General features: G+C 46.1%; 1 protein-coding gene across 1 annotated transcript in view; it reads right to left on the reverse strand.

The window, feature by feature from the left end:
• The window catches only part of LOC139314498 (peroxidasin-like), a 125,115-nt gene that overhangs the window by 4,230 nt on the left and 100,591 nt on the right, over nucleotides 1–20,294 (reverse strand). The window contains exons 9-19 of the mRNA XM_070940149.1: nucleotides 19,464–19,633; nucleotides 16,541–16,813; nucleotides 14,592–14,708; nucleotides 11,945–12,103; nucleotides 10,620–10,732; nucleotides 9,107–9,263; nucleotides 7,918–8,026; nucleotides 6,713–6,870; nucleotides 3,856–5,359; nucleotides 3,129–3,263; nucleotides 1,111–1,319 (exon numbers count right to left, since the gene is read on the reverse strand). Of these exons, the coding sequence (XP_070796250.1) occupies nucleotides 1,111–1,319; nucleotides 3,129–3,263; nucleotides 3,856–5,359; nucleotides 6,713–6,870; nucleotides 7,918–8,026; nucleotides 9,107–9,263; nucleotides 10,620–10,732; nucleotides 11,945–12,103; nucleotides 14,592–14,708; nucleotides 16,541–16,813; nucleotides 19,464–19,633 (3,104 nt within the window). The remainder of the gene's footprint in view (nucleotides 1–1,110; nucleotides 1,320–3,128; nucleotides 3,264–3,855; nucleotides 5,360–6,712; nucleotides 6,871–7,917; nucleotides 8,027–9,106; nucleotides 9,264–10,619; nucleotides 10,733–11,944; nucleotides 12,104–14,591; nucleotides 14,709–16,540; nucleotides 16,814–19,463; nucleotides 19,634–20,294) is intronic.

Raw genomic sequence — 20,294 nt, forward strand, 5'->3', positions numbered from 1 at the left:
TAAACAACAGTCTAATCAAGGAACAACCAAGACAAAAACAGTATTCCCACCAACACTGACAAGGCAAGTATATATACAGGGAGTAAACCCCAGCCCTTTCCAGCATTGATGATGTTACTTAGTTGGGTCATGAAACGCCTGCAAGAAAGCAATCAAACTCAGAGAGCACCAAGGATTCCACAATTCAACTCTGAGGAATAGATACAGGTAGTCCTCGACTTACAACAGTTCATTTAGGGATAGTTCAAAGTTACAACGGCACTGAAAAATGTGATTTATGACCGTTTTTCACACTTGCAACCATTGCGGCATCCCCTGGATCAAAAATTCAGATGCTTGCCATGTGGTTCTTATTTATGACAGTTTCAGTGTCACAGGATTATGTGATCAGCTTTTGCGACCTTCTGACAAGCAAAATCAATGGGGAATCGAGATTCACTTAACAACCGTGTGAACAACTTAACAACTCTGGCAAGAAAAGTTGGAAAATGGGGGCAAACTCACTTACATGTTTCATTCAGCAACATAAATTTTGGGCTCAATTGTGGTCATAACTCGAGGATTACCTCTATTCTCCTTTATTGGGTTTGAGTGCAATTCCATTCTTGTTTTTTTCTTATAAAGTCCGTGGTTTAGCTACTATATATCATCAGGTCTTCTCCAGGTAGAAGCAGGCCATCTCTTCCATCCTCTGGATGAACATGTATGAATTGTTTCCCACTTTTAAGAGATCAAGGGGAGGGCGGGCCCCAGAAACAGTGGATTTTGGTAACGGATCATTCTTTATGTAACAATCTCTGCCCCCTGTATCCCTCAAGCTAACTGGGGAATAAAATGTCTGCAAGAAAGCAACCAAACTCAGAGAACACCAAGGAACCCACAGTCCTCCCCCTCCTCACAAACCCCACTCCCTTGCAGCCCTGATGATGTTACCTAGTTGGGTAATGAAAGGTCTACAAGAAAATAACTAAACTCAGAGAGCACCCAAGTCCCCACAAAATTAGTTTAAAAAAAAAAAAGGTTTTAGCTTGATAAGAGTGTCTTCTAAGTGGGGAAAGGCGCTTTTTTGACCTATTCCAGCAAAGTGTCACCTTGCTGGGATTTCTTCACCTTCGCAGCAGTCTTTCCACAAGCGCAGATCCACCCGGGGAATTTCACTGCAGTCCACCATGCCTTGAGGGTAGGAGGCCACCTGGAAGACGTCCCTCTGGAGCTGCTGGATGTGGTCGCTGTTGTCACAGATGATGCGGGCCAGGGACCCTTGCTTGATTTGGGTGAGCTGGGCTGAAGTGAGCACACCTGGGTTTTCATACCAAAACCTAACAGAGAGAAGCAAAAAGGTGAGGATATGGAACATCTGGAGAACTCAAAGAGGGAGATTTAATTATGGTCTTAAAGGAACGTCGTTTTTCCTCTCTCTAGCTGTGTCCCAAAGGTGCTTTTTTCAAGGGGCAACTGGACTTTCTGGTTTTTCTTTGAAGACGTTTCACTTCTCATCCAAGAAGCTTCTTCAGCTCTCACTAGATGGTGGGGAACGGAAGGATCACCATCCAGACAGAGCTGAAGAAGCTCCTTGGATGAGAAGTGAAATGTCTTCAAAGAAAAACAAAGAAAATCCAGTTGCCTCTTGAAAAAAAGCACCTTTGGGACAACCATGACCTGGATGACCGAGAACCTCCATAGACTCTCTAGATGTGCTACTCTATAAGAGCCATGGCAATTAGAATGCAGTATTGCATGCTAACTCTGCCAACTGCCAGCAGTTCGATCCTGACTGGCTCAAGGTTGACTCAGCCTTCCACCCTTCCGAGGTCAGTAAAATGAGGATCCAGATTGTGGGGGGCAATAGGCTGACTCTGTAAACCGCCTAGGAAGGGCTGTGAAGCATTATGGGGCGGTATATAAGTCTAAGTGCTATTGCTATATCTAGGCAAGAACAGATGGGAACTCATCAAATAAGAGATGACTAATGTAAAAACACGCTCTTTGCCAGGGCTGGTGAGCCTTGATTAAAACAACAGATTCTGCAAGGAAATGGGAGAAAGGCTAATCTGGTGAAGGGGGTTTAACAATAAATACAAGCACCAAATACTGTGTTTTGTTTATAAATGTTACTCTGGATTGAAAGCCCTTTTCGAGGAGACTATTATCCTGAAAAGTAAGATATAAATAGCTATGACAAATAATAAATGATAAATCACTTCAACAGCAAATTGCTCAGATGAAAGGATGAAGAGCAAACTTCTCCAATCTGACAGAGGAGAGGAGAGGAGAGTTGGAAGGGACATTGGAGGTCTTCTAGTCCAACCCCCTGCTTAGGCAGGAAACCTTACACCGCTTCAGACAAATGGTTATCCAACATCTTCTTAAAAGCTTCCAGTGTTGGAGCATTCACAACTTCTGGAAGCAAGTTGTTCCAGTGATTAATTGTTCTCACTGTCAGGAAATTTCTCCTTAGTTCTAGGTTGCTTCTATTGTTGGATGTCAACTCATCCCTGGAAGCTTTCAAGAAGAGACTGGACTGCCATCTGTCAGAAATGGTGTAGGGTTTCCTGCTTGGGCGTGTGTGTGTGTGTGTCAGCTTTGGAAGCCATATTAGGCCGGAAGCTTCCATGCTGCCACCTTCTCATGTGTGGGAAAGTAGGAGGGGGGATTTAGTAGAAGGGTTGTCTTTAAACATAATAGCATTCTTCCTGTCCGTCAAGGTCAGGCCGATCCTGCATCTGGAGAAGGAATGGTCGTAGTGATGTTGTCTCGAGATGGGACGGATGGTGATTGGAGCATGTGATCATCTGAGGAGTGAGGGGATGGTTTGGGGGTTTTTGATTTACTGAGGAAAAACCCGGACCTCTCGGATTCGGGTTTTCCCAGATGTGCCAGTTTACCTATTCTAGTAAAGAGAACTTTGAAAAATGCTTGCTTCAGAGTTTTGCTTGGAGGCGGGATGGTGTTTCTGGAACGCTGACAGTATGTGCATTGGACTAGATGACCTACAGGGTCTCTTCCAACTCCGTTAATCTGTTAACTAGATCTTTCTGGCAAGGTTGAGGGGGATTGACATATCTGCTGACTGCAAGACTGAAGTAGCTGGCAGGGTGACTTGTTTCTGAGGAAAAATTGAGACTTACCTGTCTCCATCTCGGAGTCTTCTGAACTGGGTCACCAATAAGCACATGAGAGTTGGTCCTACTCTGGTTCCTGGGATAAGATCTTCTACCATCAAGGCTGGAAAGAGGTCGATATTCTTTGTAATTCCATATAAGCTGCAGGAGCGGAGGAGGAAATGGATTAAGAGACGTGGAGCAGATTCAGTGGAGGACAGCAAGGATTTCCATGGGGGTGAAATTTTTATCTTTCAAGGAGAGACAAAGGGAAGGTTTCAGCTTTTAGAAGTGGTAACGGATAAACCTAGCACTATATTGGACAGATATTCTTGCCTATGATATTAGACTGGGAGACAGACATGGGAGAAGCATTGGCCCAACAAGTTGAATGGAGAAGGAGGGAGAGGGAGATAGAGAGGGAGGAGGAGAAGGAGAAGAAAGGAGGTGGAGACATAGAGTGAGAAGGAGAAGGAAGGGAGAGGGAGATAGGAGAGGGAGAAAAGAGGAGATGGAGACACAGAGGGAGAAGGAGAAGGAGAAAGAAGGGAGAGGGAGATAAAGAGGAGAGGGAGATAAAGAGGAGAGGGAGACTGAGAAAGAGAAAGTAGATGGAGATAGAGAGGAGAGAGAGAAGGGAGATGGAGACACAGAGGAAGAAGGAGAAGGAGAAAGAAGGGAGATAGAGGAGAAGGAGAAGGAGAAGGAAGGGAGATGGAGACTTCTCCAGCATCCATTGTCCATGCTCCCATACCTCCTGAGTTTCTCCCTGATCTCCAGATTTTTAATTTCATTCCTGAGGTCATCAAACTCCTGAGCAGAGGTGAGGTTGCAGAAGACTCGGAAGTCATTATAAGGAGGGATGCCGTGATCGCGCCCTCTCTGGATATTGATGGCTGCCAGGTCCAGGGAGACCGAGTGCACCATTGAAAACAGCTTCTCAGTCAGCTCCATATTGAGGAGTTCAGAAGGCACCCGCATTTTCCCAGGCACCCCAAAAAGCCCACGCAGAAGAGGATCAATGCCACCCTCCTGGATGATCCTGAACGGGGAGAAGAACGCCTTGTGAAGCGGGACATGGCCTTGCCGGATGGGCTTGAAAGTTTCATTCAACCGGTAGAGTTGCGGATGGATGAGGGTGTGGCCGAAGCGAAAAGCCGCGGTGGCAAAAACGTTCAGGATGCCAGCATTGGTGGTGGGCTCGTAGCCTTTGTAGTCTCCCATGACCTTCATCCCAGCTTCTCCAAGGATCTTGGGAAGCCAGTGGGAGTAGGTGATATGCTGCATCAGGGCCCCCACAATCTTGCGAGCCTCGTGATAGATGGTGTCCCCATCCCAGTGAGGGTTCAAAGACTGGAGCTCGGCGGCCACCCGGTTATGCTCGCGGAACCACAAGGTGTGCATGGAAGTCAATCCCAGTTGCTCGTTGGCCCGGTGATCCCCAGCCAAGAAACACGGCACTGGACTCTCGCTTTCATCCCGCATGCACTCAGTCGGCGGCCCGGTGGCGAAAGGCAGGAGGGGTTTTCCTGAACTCGGAACCACCTGGCCTGACTTCAGAAACCCATTCTGGTTACTGAGATTCCGCAGTTCGAGGGACTCCTGTTCGGTGCTGCCGTAGACGTTGGAAGCGTCGATGAAGGAGGTGAGGTGGTTGATCTGCTCCCGGGGGTAGACGGAGTTCAACAGCAGGGAGGTCATCCCGCTGCCGCACACGGGGCTGGAACGCACAAAGAACATGCACCGTCCTCGGCGTACCCGGGGGTCATTCTTGGGGATCATAATGGAGAAGCAAGGAGGATCGTTGGTGCACACTTGACTGCATGACGCCCCATCCGAGAAACGCGCCATGCTGATCGCAGCCACCGTCTGGTCCAAGTCGTGATCCAGAAACTGCCCCCATTGCATAAGCATGTGAGTGAAGTGGTCATCCGGGGTGATGGTCTCCGTGCCAATCAGGGCAGTCGAGACCAAGCGAGGCAGAGGAAGGGGGAGATCCCTGGAATCTTCCGCCAAGGAGAAACCCCGAGGGAGGTTGAAGCCGTTTTGGTAAGCGGGCTTCAGCAGCCGTTGGAAGGCTGTGAGGGATGCGCCCCACATGGGGTGCTGGAAGTTATTGCAAGACCCATCGTGGGTCCTATACTTCTTATGGAAGCAGATGTCGGAGCAGTTGGGGGTGCGGCGGTGGGCGGAGCAGCCCGATAAGTTGGCAATCATGTTCAGGTAGTGTGGGGAAACTAGGTCGTTGTAGCGATAGCCTGCAAGACAAGGTTAAAATGTTGGATTGGAGTTAGAATTAGAATCAAAGTGGATGAACTACATTTGTTTGTTCGTTTGTTTCCTGCTTTTATTATTTTTACAAATAACTCAGGGTCATGAACATAGATAACACACCTTATTCTTCCTATTGTCCCCACAACAACAATCCCATGAGATGAATTGGACTGGGGGAGAAGGACTGGCCCAAAGTCACCTAGCTGGCTTTCAAGGCGGGACTAGAACTCACCATCTCTTTGTGATTGGCTTAAAGTCACCTAGCTGGCTTTCATGGCTAAGGCGGGACTAGAACTCACCATCTCTTTACGATTGGCCCAAAGTCACCCAGCTGGCTTTGATAGCTAAGGCAGGACTTGAACTCACGGCCTCCCACTTTCTAGCCTTCTAGATTCTGCAATCTGCTTAACTTTACTGCCAAGACCAGCATTGTTCATTATCTGGCAAAGGGGTGGCTGAGGGAACGGGACGACATTAATGAAGATAATTTCTCAGACAATGAGAAGAGTAAGTCCATGAAGGCAGCATCTCTTTCAGTGATTCGAGGTGTTTCTTCCCAGCTTCCGGGCTGTGTGAGTTCATGAGATGCTACCAAAAGATCCATCTTTTTCCTGATTGTTTATGTCTATTCCAGAGGCATAATTTATCAATTTATGACCACAATTGAGCCAAACATTTCTGTGGCAAAGCAAGACAGTTGTTAAGTGAGCTTTGTTCCATTTTAGAGCCTTTCCAGCCACAGTTGTTAAATGAATCTCTGTAGTTGTTAAGTTACTAACATGGATGTTTCTTTTTTTTTTTTTTTAATTTGATTTATATGCCGTCCTTCTCCGGAGACTCAGGGCGGCTTACAATGCGCTAAGCAATAGTTAAGTGAATGTTAAGTGAATCCAGCTACCCTATTGACTTTGCTTGCCAGAAGATTGTAAAAGAGGATTCCATGACACTGCAAAAATCATAAAGATGAGTCAGTTGCCAAGATTCCAAATTTTGATCACGTGACCATGGGGATGCTGTGACGGGCGTGTGACAAATGGTCATAAGTCACTTTTTTCAGGGCTGTTGTAACTTTGGTCACTAAATTAAGTCAAGGACTACGTGTACTAAGTGTCTAGGAGTTCGGAACACAGCCATTCAATATTAAATGACATAATTTATCTTTTTTTTTTAAATGGCTTTCCAGATCTCATAATGGGAAAATTTAACAATTTAGCCTAAGACTCCAATGAAGGATGCCTAGAAAATAGGAAATGCCAACTGAATTTTGCAGGAAGGTCTGGTGTTCCTCCTAAACCCTTAAGACTAAAAAAAGCAAGGGCAATTTTTTCGCATTATACCTGTTCCATTCATGTCCACGAATAATCCTTGCTGCACGTGATCCTGAATGAGCTGCAAGGTTCTTTCAAAGATTTCTCCAGCCCGAGCGGTTTCGATGGTATAGGGGTCCCGTGGATATCTGAAAAGGGCCAGCAATTCGTTCGGCGTTTTGGGTCTCCTGTTTGGGAGGGATTCTTTTAGTGGCTTGTCATATCCTGCAAACTTCGATTTCTGCATTGTAAATATTTTCCCCCAATTAAATTCCTGACTGGTTGGTTGTTATCAGTAGAAGAAAATATTTGTAGTTCAGTGTTCAAATGTGGAGTCCCTGGTGCTCTCTGAACCTGGTTATTTTCTTGCAGACATTTCATTACCCAACTAGATAACTTCATCAGTGCTAGAAGTGTGTGGTGTTTGCAGAGAGGAGGAGGAGGAGGAGGAGGAGGACTGCAGTGTCCTTGGTGCTCTCTGAGCTTGGTTATTTGCTTGCAGACATTTTATTACCCAACTAGGTAACATCTTCAGTGCTAGAAAGACTGTAACAGCCATTATGTAGGACAGGCAGGCAGAAGACTAACAGACTAACATTGATAAACACCAACTAGCAGTCAGAAGACATGATGAAAACACTTTAATTGCATAACACATGGACAGACGTAACTGGGAAACTGTGAGCAACCTAGATCAAATCAAGTCCAAAAATGTTAAGAGAATTCCTGGAAGCCTGGCACTCTGACCAATCAACCGTCAACAGGCACATAGAGATAAACAACTTCTACATACTTTTCAAAAGAGGCAATCAAAAAACCCCAAAAGGAAACAAAAAGACCAGAATATCTCCTTGCTAGCAATCAACATCCAATGAACAGAGAACACCATGGTTAATACTAGACAAACAAACAGTATACAATTCCACAGTCAAGAAACTACCAACTCAAACAAACAATCAAACAAACATTAAAGACAGCCTAATCAAGGAACCACCAAAAACACTCCCCCCAACACTGTCAGGGCAAGCCAGTTGTATGAAAAACAAGAGACCAAACTCCATACCCTTGAAGCACTGATGATGTTATCTAGTTGGGTAATGAAATGTCTGCAGGAAAACAACGAAGCTCAGAGATCACCAATGACTCCATGGTTGATTGTTACCTGTTGCATCCACCTGATGTTCAGCCTGGCAATAAATCTCATTCAATGGAAAGGAAATTCCTGATAGTCTTACTTGCTGAACAGTTCGGTGCGTGTCGAATTGATGGCGAAGTCCACACTGCTGATGGCTTCCTGGATAGAGGTGGCTACAAAGGTATCCCCGCTCCTTCTGATGTTTGTGGCTTTGTTTTCCCAGTGAGAAAAAGAAAAGAATAAGACCGTAATTAGTTTAATGGATTCATGAAAATTAAGGAAGGGATCATTTGACTAGGATCTCAACAGCTTGTAGATAATACAGTTACACCTTGCTTACTGACTGCTTGGTGCAATGACTGTTCAAAGTTACAACCATCGAATAAAACCAACTTGGCAATCAATTCTTGCATTTATAGCCAATGCAGCATCTCATGGTCACGTGATCTCCCTTTGCGACAATGGAGAAGACAACAGTGAAATTGTAATTCGTATTCATGTGATCTTTCACTTAATGACTTCAGTACTCACTAACATGTTGAGACCAGTGGTGGGATTCAAATTTTTTTACTACCGGTTCTGTAGGCATGGCTTGGTGGGCGTGGCATGCTTGGTGGGCATGGCAGGGGAAGGTTACTGCAAAATCCCCATTTCCTCCTGATCAGCTGGGACTCAGGAGGCAGAGAATAGATGGGGGCGGGGCCAGTCAGAGGTGGTATTTACTGGTTCTCCGAACTACTCAAAATTTCCGCTACCAGTTCTCCAGAACTGGTCAGAACCTGCTGAAACTCACCTCTGGTTGAGACTCTAGAAAGAGTGCAGAAAGAGCAACAAAGATGACTAGGGGACTGAAGGATAAAACATATGAAGAAAGGTTGCAGGAATTGGATATGTATAATTTAATGAAAAGAAGGACTTGGGGCGACAATTTATTTATTTATAATATAATATAATATTTATTTATAATAATATTTTTTTTAATGCTCCCAACACTGGAAGTTTTTAAGAAGAGATTGGATAACCATTTGTCTGAAATGGTGTAGGGTTTCCTGCCTAAGCAGTGGGTTGGACTAGAAGACCTCCAAGGTCCCTTCCAACTCTGTTATTCTATCCTATTCTAACTTTTGCCTCCCCCAAAGCTTGGATACTACATTAATCCTTGACTTTTGAGGCTCTCTTCCTGGCAGGGTGTTACAAGGGTGTTATTAGAAGTCTCCCTCCTACTTTCCCTTCTACGCAAAAACGAAATAAAATCGGTTTTGAAGGAAGAATGTTTCTTTTTCTCTTACCGATGATGGTGAGCAGCATGGCACTGGCGGTTAACCCAGAGCTACTCCTGGCTACGCATTCGTATTGTCCTTGATCTGCCAGACCCAAATCTCGGATGGATAAAGTGCCTTCTTGGCTGATGTGGAACTTGCCACTCTCTGTGATCTGAATCCTGTCCTGGTGTAGAAAAAGGAAAAAATCTGGAGCACGAATAGGATTCTCTCTGGTGGGGAGACCACGATCTGGTTCACAGTCTTCCACCAAGGTCAAAAAAGTCAAAATGGTGTCCACAAGAAGAGCCACAAACTTAATTTAATTTATTAATTTATTGCATCAACCATATATAAATATAGGCAGCCCTCGATTTATGAGGAAAATTGAGCCCAGGATTTCTCTGGTTAAGCCCCACAGTTGTAAAAGTGAGTTTTATTCCATTTTACAACCTTTCTCGCCACAGTTGTTAAGCGAATTATTGCAGTTGTTAAATTAGTAACACGGTTGTGAAGTGAATCTGGCGTCCCAGTTGATTTTGCTTGCCAGAAGGTCACAAAAGGGGATCACGTGACTCCCCCAGGACACAGCAACTGTCATAAATACGAGTCAGTTGCCAAGCGTCCAAACTTTGATCACATGACCACAGCGCACGCTCACATCTGGGAACCAGTAGGGAAAGTGAATGAATACCACCCCTGAACCCACCTGTTCTGCCCCAGCTACGGACCCCAAAGAACGCAGCACACACAAAGTCTGTACAAACCTTAGTTTACTAAATTAAATCAGTCTTTTTCAAACAAAGGCTGTTAATTAAGTTTCTTAACAGCCTACAAGAATCCAAAGAATAAATAATCGTAATCTTACTATGGTTGGGAGAAAGCGCAGAAGCAATTTGCAACTAAGATCAGGACACGAAGGAGAATGAGCGAAGTTGTTCCCTGCAAATTGCCTCAGTCATCATCCTTCCTTAAATAGGCTAAGGGAGTGGCCAATTAGCCCCAAGCCTTACTCTCACAGAGACCTCCTCCTGAGGAACCACTCCTGCCTTTTGGCAGCTCTGCGCACCCGTGCATCGAGAAGAGGCTCCTCCTCTTCTTCCTCTTCACTTAAAGGAGCTTCTGGCGGTTCTGAAGGCCCTGGCTGAATCCCCGCCTCTGGCACCACATCTTCTCCAGCCTCCTCATTGTCCGACTTGAGTGCCAGCTGCACAGGCTGCTGGCGCAGCACCACACCAGCCTCCTCGCTGTCGGAATCAGCTACTAGCTACACAGACCGCTGACGGGCCACAACACCACTTCACAGGATTGTTGTTGGGACGATAGTCCGAAAGAGGAGGATTAGGTATGTTTGCCTCCTTGAGTTGTTTATAAAAGTAATGAAGGCGGGATATAAATTAAAGAAATAAAATAGAGAGGCGAATCGAATCTGCTCCTCCTTCAAAATAAGGCATCTCCATTTTACCTCAGAAGCCCACACCCGATGTCCCCCAGCCCTACACAAAAGGCCATCCTGCTTGTGTTAAGTGATAAACTGTCTGACCTTCGCCCACGTTATCGTTGGCTGTGGGTCCCCTTGGGCGGTACAAGGGATCTCAATGTCTTGGCCGACTTCTGCAACCGTATCTTGAGGTGGATGAAGAAATACGGGCATAACTGTTTAGGAAAGACAAAGGGGTTGTGGGGTGAAAGCACGGAGTCAGGTTTAACCAGTGGAACGACTTGCCTCCAGAAGTTGTGGGTGCTCCATCACTGGAGGCTTTAAAAAGAGATTGGACAGACATTTGTCTGGATAGGGCAGGGATGGTTAACCGAGTGCCGAGTGCCCAAAGCGCATGCGTGCGAATGCACATGTGCGTGCCAGAACTCCCAAAATCCACTGTCCCTGCACATGCATGCGCCACCCCATGTGCCCCACCCCCCCGTGCATGTGTCCCGCCCCCCGCCCCATTTTGGCTTCCAGATTGGTGCAGGCTTTTCAGGCCCAAAACGGGGCACGGAGCCCCTGTTTTGGGCCTGGAAAGCCGCCTGCACAAACCTGGAAGCCAAAATGGGCTGTGAGGCACCGCACGAGCCCTCCCCCGCGACCCATTTTGGGCCTAGAAAGCCTCCTGCACCAACTTGCACCACCCCACGCATGCGCCCCCGCCCCCCGTGGCAGAGATCCGAAGACCAGCTGGCTGCCTGGAGGTGCATGCATGGTGGAGCTGGGCTGGGGCAATGGCTGGCGTGCCCGCAGAGAGGGCTCTGCGTGTGCCATAGGTTCGCCATCACGGGTATAAGGTCTCCTGCCTGAGCAGGGGGTTGGACTAGAAGACTTCTGAGGTCCCTTCCAACTCTGTTATACTATATTCTGCATTTAATTGGGAACAGAAATTAAGGGAAGACGTGTCTTCCAGATGGGTTGGCCAAGAGCATTGAACTCCAAACACTCTGGAAAATATGAGGTTGGGGAAGACCAGCGTCAAGGCCGACTCGGATTCGATCGGTACCTGCAATTCTTCTTGCAGCTCAACAACAGAAACAGACGGGAGGGAGTTGAATTCTTAAGGGAGTTGGGAGGGACTGGGGGAATTCAAGCGAGCCTGAGGTGCCTGAGGAAGTTCCTACACTTCAAGGGCACAATCAGAGAACTTTTTGAACAGCGTGGATTGTTTCTCAAAACACAAAGAACGTGTTGGATTGATGGACGGTGGACAGTGGGTGGGGGGCTAACGGGGAAAAGGGGAATTTACCTATGCTGTTTTCTATTGGAACTTTTAGCAGCTTTGCTTCTTCTGTGCCTATATGGATCTATCAGTAAAGGGTAGAAGGAAACCAACTGGATGGGGAGGATGAGATCAGGAAGAATTTTGTGCGTACACTTACCACGTGGGGTGACCTTGAGGCTCGCCGAAAATCTCTGGGCTCCAACAGCATTGATGGCATGGCACTCATAGTGGCCTTGATCATGAAGGGACACTTGGACCATCTGGAGGGTTCCCGTGGAGAGGACACTGTATCTCCAACTGTTTGGTAATGGACCACCTATCAACAAGAGGACTGTGTGAAAACATGGTGCTCTTGGAGAAATTCTCCCATGAAAGGATAGACAAGGTGCTTTTTCAAAAGGCAACTGGACTTTTCTTCTCATCCATGAAGCTTCTTCAGTTCTGATAGGAAAAACAAAGTCCGGCTGCCTTTTGAAAAAGCACCTTTGAGACAACCATGACCTAGATCACTGATGGCTAACCTTTTTGCCGTCACATGCCAAAAGCGGGGGGAGTGGGGGGGTCGCGGGTGCAGGTGCCCACATCCATAATTCAATGCGCCCCGCCCTCCTGCGCATGCGACCCCCCCACGCTCCCCCCCTGCTTTTGGCACATGATGGCCCGGTGGGCCCGGTATAGGCCTGTTTTTCACCTTCTCCAGGCTCCAGAGCCTTTCTGGGGGCCTGGGGAGGGCAAAAATAGCCTTCCCCAACCCCCCAGAGGCCTTCCAGAGGCCGGAAACAGCCAGTTTCCCGACTTCCAGTGGGACCAGAAGGTCTGAAAATCAGTTGGCCGGTGTGCGCATGAGCGCTGGAGCTGAGCTAGGGCAACACTCGCGTGCCCACCAATATGGCTCCGCGTGCCACAGGTGGCACGCGTGCCATAGTTCGCCATCACGGACCTAGATGACCGAGAATCTCTATAAGATGGACAAGCTTTTCTTGAAAGTAAGAGTTCTATCTACCCAGTTGGGTCCAGTTGATGAAAATAGATTGTTAATTTTGAGGGGTTCACCCTGGATTTCTTCTTGAGGGACATCACGCTGGGTCCTGATGTTGAGCCTGAAAGTCCAATTGTAACTTTCCTTTGATCGTCTTCTCCTAGAAGGACAATATGGAGCAATGGTGCTCTTCCAAGGTTGCAAGACATCTTCTAGGTAAATATGGGTTGGTTGGGGGGGGGTGAAAAGGGAAAAATACCGCAGGTGGTCTTCTGAACTTGAGATAGGGGGAAAGAGAGAGAGAGCAGGAGTGGACTAACAAGTTTTTTGGAACTAGCTACTGGAAATGCCTACTTTAGATCAGGGTTTCCAACCATGGCAACTTTAAGACTTGTGGACTTCAACTTCCAGAGTTCCTCAGACAGCTTAGCTGGCTGAGGAACTCTGGGAAATGAAGTCCACAAGTCTTAAAGTTGCCACAGTTGGAGACCCCTGCTTTAGATGATGCCCTTGTTTGAAAGATAGGAGGCTGGACAAAGTTCCTTGGAGATGGTGGTGGGAATTAAGAGGAGAGATGAAGGGCCCTGAAACTTGAAAACAAGTTCTATAAGGAATCGTTAAAAGGATTATATGAAGCAAAAGGTATATATAACACTTACAGTAGAGTTTCTAAAGTGTATACTAGGGGTAACTTTGGCAACTTTAAGACTTGTGGACTTCAAATTTAAGACTTGTGCACTACAACTTTAAGATTTATGGACTTCAACTTTAAGACTTATAGACTTCAGCTCCCAGAATTCCTCAACCAGCATGGCTGACGGAGGAATGCTGGGAATTGAAGTCCACAAGTCTTAAAGGGACTTGGACACCCTTGGTGATCTTACTTCACTGAGTGTGTAGATCTGTGTGCCTACTTGTTAATTTTGGGGGCCCACCTGTGTGTGCTCAGAAAAGTTTGTCGTATAAAAAGATTTTCCTGGTTTGCTACTTATTTGTGCAGTTTAATTAGTTTAACCTGGTTGCCAATTATCATCTGAAAGAAGTTAAGTGATCTGTGCAAAATTGTATTAGTTTAGCTTGTGATGTACTAGTTTCGGTTGCTTGCAAGTTATACTACTGATTAAAAGGAGAGCCAAAGGCAGTGCAGGCCTAAAATTAGTCTGGAATCTAATTTCTTCCCACATCTTTCCTTTAGAACAACATTTTTCAACCTCGGCATCCTTGAGATGCTGCTATGGGAATTCTAGAAGTTGAAGTCCACCGTGATATAAAAATGATATTGACACTCTAGAAAAAATGCAGAGAAGAGCAACAAAGAGAATTGGCGGGGTGGGGGAGCTAAAACATACGATGAACAGTTGCAGGAATTGGGTATGTCTAGTCTAGTGAAGAGAAGGACTAGGGTGACATGATAGCAGTCTTCCAGTATTTGAGGGGCTGCCACAAAAAAGAGGGGTTCAATTTATTCTTCAAAGCACCTGAAGGCAGGAGAAGAAGCAATGGATGGAAACTAATCAAGGAGAGAAGCAACCTAGAACTAAGGAGAAATTTCCTGACAGAACAATTAATCAGTGGAATGACTTGCCTTGTGAGTGCTCCATCACTGGAGGCTTTCAAGAGATTGGACAACCACTTGTTTGGAATGGTATAAGGTGTCCTGCTTGAGCAGGGGGTTGGACTAGAAGACCTTCAAGGCCCCTTCCAACTCTGTTATTGTTAGCTGAGGTTGAGAAACACAGGTCTAGTCCAATCTTGGAGATCCTTTTCAGCTCATGATTCGATGACTCTTAAGTCCTTACAGAAGACAGCAATGCCAAGAATATACCTTCTTTTGTCCAAGATATGACTGGGCGAGGATGTCCATCTGCAGAGCAGGGCAGATCCACATTTTGACCCTCAGTTACGGTCTGATCAGTGGGAGCTATCAAAAACCTGGGGGTATCTGCACGAGGAGAAGAAAGAAAAGAGACATCTTCTATAAAGATCGTGGGAACATGCAACCTCCTTTCCACCAAGCATCAAATTAACACCCTAGAGAAAGATTGAGAAGACCAGATTAGGACAATGTTTCTCAACCTCAGCCATGAGAAGAGGTGGGGACTTCAACTCCCAGAATTCCCCAGCCAGCATGGCTGGCTGGGGAATTCTGGGGGTTTAAGTCCTCACCTCTTCTCATAGCTGAGGTTGAGAAACATTAAAATATAGTCAAAAATTAGCAAGAGGGGGTAGTCTAGTTGAGGTAAGTATCAGAGAGACTCAGGATGTGGGTTGCATCCACACAATCAAAGGTCCAACCCTTTTATACGTGCAGGGTTGGCACTGGATGCCCTCATCCTGGCCACCATCTTGATTTTTTCGACTCCTCTGGCGTCACCCGTTCTCTGAGGAAATCTTGCTCGTCGTCTTGACTTTTCTTTTGAAAAGAAACGAGACGCTGTTACGGATTGAATCTTTAACAATTAGGTCATGGATGGGCAAAATTTGCAACAAATTCACCGCTGTTCTTTGTCCCCTATCAATATTTGAATCTTCTTTTTTTTTTTGATAAGGAGCCAAGGGAGGAGGGTTTTTTTATTTTAAATAATTTCAGGTAGTCCTGGACTTACAACCATTCGTTTAGAAATCTTTCGAACTTACAACGGCGCTGAAAAACATGACGTACAACTGGTCCTTGCACTTACAACTTGCAACATTCCCCACAGTCACGTGATCAAACTCCAGTCCAGTGATGGGTTGCTACCGGTTCGCCTTGAATCGGGCGAACTGGTAGCAGCGGTGGTGGCGGGAGGCTCCGCCCACCCGCCCAGACACTTCTGTACATGCGCCGAAGAGTCGTGCGCGAGTGAGCGAGCACGCACAAGCGAACTGGTAGCGACAGGTTTTGAGACCCACTACTGCTCCAGTCCATTGGCAAACAACATATATTTACAAAGGCTGCAGTGTCCTGAGGTCATATAATCCCCATTTGTGACTTTCCCAGCTGGCTTGAAACAAGGAAAGTCAATGGGGAAAGCAGGCTTCACTTAACAAAAGCATGATTCACTTAACAACTGCAGTGATTTTTTATTATTATTATTTTTATTAATCATATTTCTATGCCGCCCACTCTCCGAGGACTCTGGGTGGCTTACAACAATCGACAGTATGCTAAATAGCATATTGCCCCCAACAATCTGGGTCCTCATTTTACCCACCTCGGAAGGATGGAAGGCTGAGTCAACCTTGAGCCGGTGAGATTTGATCCGCTGATCTGCTGAATTAGCAGTCAGCTGAAGTGAAAAGGGGTTGGATGACTTTTTCCAGTGCCTTTGTAACTTTGAAACGGTCGCTAATTGAGGACTATGTGTACCCAGCGGTGGCCTGCTGGGAGTTCGCAGGGGTTCAGGAGAAGCTATAGCTAAGATTCTGTGCACTTCGGATAACCCCCAAATCCCACTCCTGGCTGGCCCCGCCCACCCCACCCACCCCAGTTGTCCCACGTGGCCCGTTTGAGGTAAGTGCAGAGGCTTGGGGAGGGTGAAAAACGGGCCTACCGGAAGTTCGGGAAGGCCGGAAAGAGGCCTCCTGGTGGCTCAAGGAAAGACTCTGGAGCCTGGGGAGGGCAAAAATACACCACCACCCCCGCCGTGGTGCAGGAGGCCAACTAGGCCAGCCTACCCAGCAACTGGGCAGAGAACCCCTTGCTAAAATTTTTGAAGCCCATCCCGGTGTGTACCCGACTTTGGTCTAATTTAACGCCTGACTACATTTGGCCGATAATATTCTCACAGCTACCTTGCACAATGATATTTGCCGTTGCCGTGATGGATCCTTCTGTGTTGGTGGCTTTGCAGCTGTATTTGCCTTCATCTGACAAAGTGACATTTTGGATATAGAGGCCGCCGGAGCTGGTGATGTTGAAGCGCGGATTTTGAGGCAGTGGCGACCCTGAGCTCAGCATCCAGACAACGCGAGGCGGGGGCTGTCCTGACACCCCACATTCCAGAGTCACACTTTCCCCCACCAGGACTTCTGTGTTCTGGGGATGGATGACAAATGTAGGTTTGGCTGAAAACATAAAGGGACACAGAAGCGCTTGGTTAATATAAAGAAACTCAGACCATTTCAGTATATTATGATTCGATATAGAATATAGAGTAACAGAGTTGGAAGGGATCTTTGAGGTCTTCTAGTCCAACCCCCTCACGTAGAGTTGCCAGGTGTCCACTATTTGAGCGGACAGTCCGCTTTTTTCACATTATGTTCACTATTTTTTTTCACAAAATAGTGGACATTTTTTTTATTCACAAGCTTTATGATGAAATGGTACGTAATCTAAAGCTGTACAGTCTAAGAGAATAAGGATAGGAGAATCGCGTTTTGTCTTTTTTTTCATAAGTTAGAATGAGACAAAGATCGAATATCCATTGAACTTGATTCTCCAAAAAAATTAATGATGAGATTAAAATAAAAATATATTATAAAATTATGTACAGTTCACATTTTTAAAATGTATTGTAGCTTGTGTCGACTGACCTAAAATGGCGTCGAGTGATGAGAGTGACAGCGGTGAGATTTCGAATTCTTTAAAACGAAAGAGAGGAGTGTGCAAATACACCAAAGACTGGGAAGCTACTTTTCCATGGATTACCAACAACAAAAACGACAGAACAAATACAACGGCCTACTGTACCCCCTGCTCAAGTAGTTGAACCTACACCATTGATTCTCAAGCTTTTCTTCACCATAGGCCCGCCCTTATATACCTTTTGTGGCCACAGACCCCCCAAAACCTAACTCAAGTTTTAAATCATAACGTTTTTTCAAGCCTTGATGGACCCTCTGTGACAACTTCACGGGCCCCCCCAGGGGTCTGCAGCAGTGGTGGGTTTCAATTTTTTTTTTACCCCGGTTCTGTGGGTGTGGCTTGGTGGGCGTGGCAGGGGAAGGATACTGCAAAATCTCCATTCCCACCCCACTCTGGGGCCAGCCAGAGATGGTATTTGCCGGTTCTCTGAACTGTTCAAAATTTCCACTACTGGTTCTCCAGAACCTGTCAGAACCTGCTGGATTTCACCCCTGGTCTGCAGGCCACATCTGGCCTATACCATTCCAGACAACCTCAAGCCACAACTTCTGGAGGCCAGCTGTTATATTGATTCATTGTTCTCACTGTCAGGAAATTTCTCCTTAATTCTAGGTTAAACTTCCCTTTAATAAGTTTTCATCCATTGCTTCTTGTCCTGCCTTCAGGAGCTTTGGAGAATAGGTTGACTCCCTCCTCTTTGTGACAGCCCATCAAATATTGGAAGACTGCTATCAGGCCACCCCCAATCCTTCTCTTTGTTAGGCTAGAAATACCTACTTCCTTCAATTCTTCGTTGTATGATTTAGCCTCCAGACTCCTGGCAATCAATGTCACTCTTCTCTGCATTCTTTCTAGGGTCTCAACATCTTTTTCATATCACAGTGACCAGAAGTGGATGCAGGATTCCAAGTGTGGCCTTACCAAGGCATTATAAAGTGGTATTTACACTTCACATGATCTTGATTCTATCCCTCTGTTTATGCAGCCCAGAACTGTGTTGGCTTTTTTGGCAGCTGCAGCACAAGGCTGGCTCATATTTAAATGGTTGTCCACTAGGACTCCAAAATCCCTCTCACAGTTACTACTATTGAGCCAGGTACCACCTATTCTATACCTGTGCATTTGGCTGAAAATGAATTGAAAAGCACTGTGTTAAACCATAGTGTTTTCTTAAGAGTGCCAGTTTGGTGTGAGTTCTAATCCTGCTTTGGGCATGGAGCCAGCTGGGTGACTTGGGGCCAGTCCTTCTCTCTTAAGCCTTAGGAAAAAGAAGAATAGCGAACCATTTTTTAAAAATGTTGAGAAAACTTGGATGGACTTATTTTGAGCTTGGATATAACATGACATACAAATATCGCAACTTTGTTTGCTTAGTTCAAGTTTAGGATTTTGGCATATTGTGTGAACCTAGCTTGACACCAGTGGTGGGTTGCCCCCAGTTCACACCGGTTCTATAGAACCGGTAGTAAAACTGGTGGGAGGCTCCGCCCACTGACCCTCATCAAAATGCTTCTGCGCAAGCGCAGCAGCCCCATTGCAATCCAATAGTAAAGGTAAGTACAGTCCACTTGTAGCATGAGTGAGGAATCAAAGGCCATGTTGGTTCTTTAAAATCATCTTGAAGGCCACATTTGTAGGAAATAGTGAGCCTTCGGCAAAAAAAGACCAAACAGGTGTCCACTATGAGGAGGTCAAAATAGCCAAGGGGCCAATCACAATTTGTACAATCAAAGCCACCCCACTTTTCAAAAATATGTCATTGATTGATTTGATGGTGCAGCTGTGGTTGCCCTCTTGACTTTCTTAACCAGCCCCTCACGGATGACCCTGAGACAAAGCTCTTGAGATGTTCCTCCTTACCACAGTTCTCCTTGCCACGTCATTCACTCACTCAAAACCCTTTTGGTTTTTCACTCATTTGCATTTTATGGGATGGCAAATCCCACCCATAACAACGGTGAGTTTGCAAAGTTTCCCAAATTGGTCCGGTTTCATCAGCCAATACAGGTAAGACAGGTGAGACGCTACTACCGGATTTCATGGCCCCATCCTAAAACCAACACGCAGAGATTATCCATCTGGTTCTTATAAGCCAAGGGACAAGATCTTCATTTATTTGAAGGACATTACAAGGAATGCCGAAGTAGCGCAGGGCAACCTCAGGAGTCTTCGCTTCGCCCACAATGTTCTTGGCCAGGCACTGATAGATTCCCTTGTCGGATTCTTTCGTGTCTTGGATCATCAACGTGCCATCTTGTAGCAGGTTCAGCCGCCCATCATCCCTCATGTCAATCTCGTTGCTGCAATGCAAAAAAGGAAGATGGCAGCCAGTTTCATTCCTCCTTTGATCTAGGGAAGGATTGGACTACAGCTAGTGTTACCCCCCATATAACAATCCAAACTATCTCTATCTGAGATGGGGAAAGGGCTGCTGTCAACTTATCCAAGGGGGACATAGGGTCACCTTAATCAGCATGAGCCAAGACAATTTAAGATTGTCAAACAAGCGCACAAACATGGGTGTATAAGTAGCCCTCGACTTACGACCACAATTGGCACGAGAATTTCCATTGCTAAGCAAGTCAGGGGTTAAGTGAGTCGTGCCCGATTTTGCGATCTCTTTGTCACAGTCGTTAAGTGAATCACTGCAGTTGTCAAGTGGATCGTGTGGTCGCTAAGTAAATTTGGCTTCCCCAATTGACTTCGCTTGTTGGAAGCCAGGTGGGAAGGTCACATCAGTGACCTTAGATCGTGTAAAGGTATGTGAGAAAGACCTTGAGGGACTGAGGAAAGAGATGCTGCCAAGGGAATGATCAGATAAGAGACAGCATAGCTTGCAGATGAATAATGGGCCAGGTTTGAAGCTCAGAAGAGACATTCCCTAGTTTCTCAGGCTGTAAAGGAGACGGAGAAGTAGAATTCTACTTTCATACTGGCAAGATTCTGTCAATGTAGCTTTAC

Source organism: Pituophis catenifer, unplaced genomic scaffold (assembly GCF_029215685.1).
Source record: "Pituophis catenifer annectens isolate HBS135680 unplaced genomic scaffold, rPitCat1.0.hap2 SCAF_3, whole genome shotgun sequence".
In the NCBI taxonomy this organism is placed as follows: Eukaryota; Metazoa; Chordata; class Lepidosauria; order Squamata; family Colubridae; genus Pituophis; species Pituophis catenifer.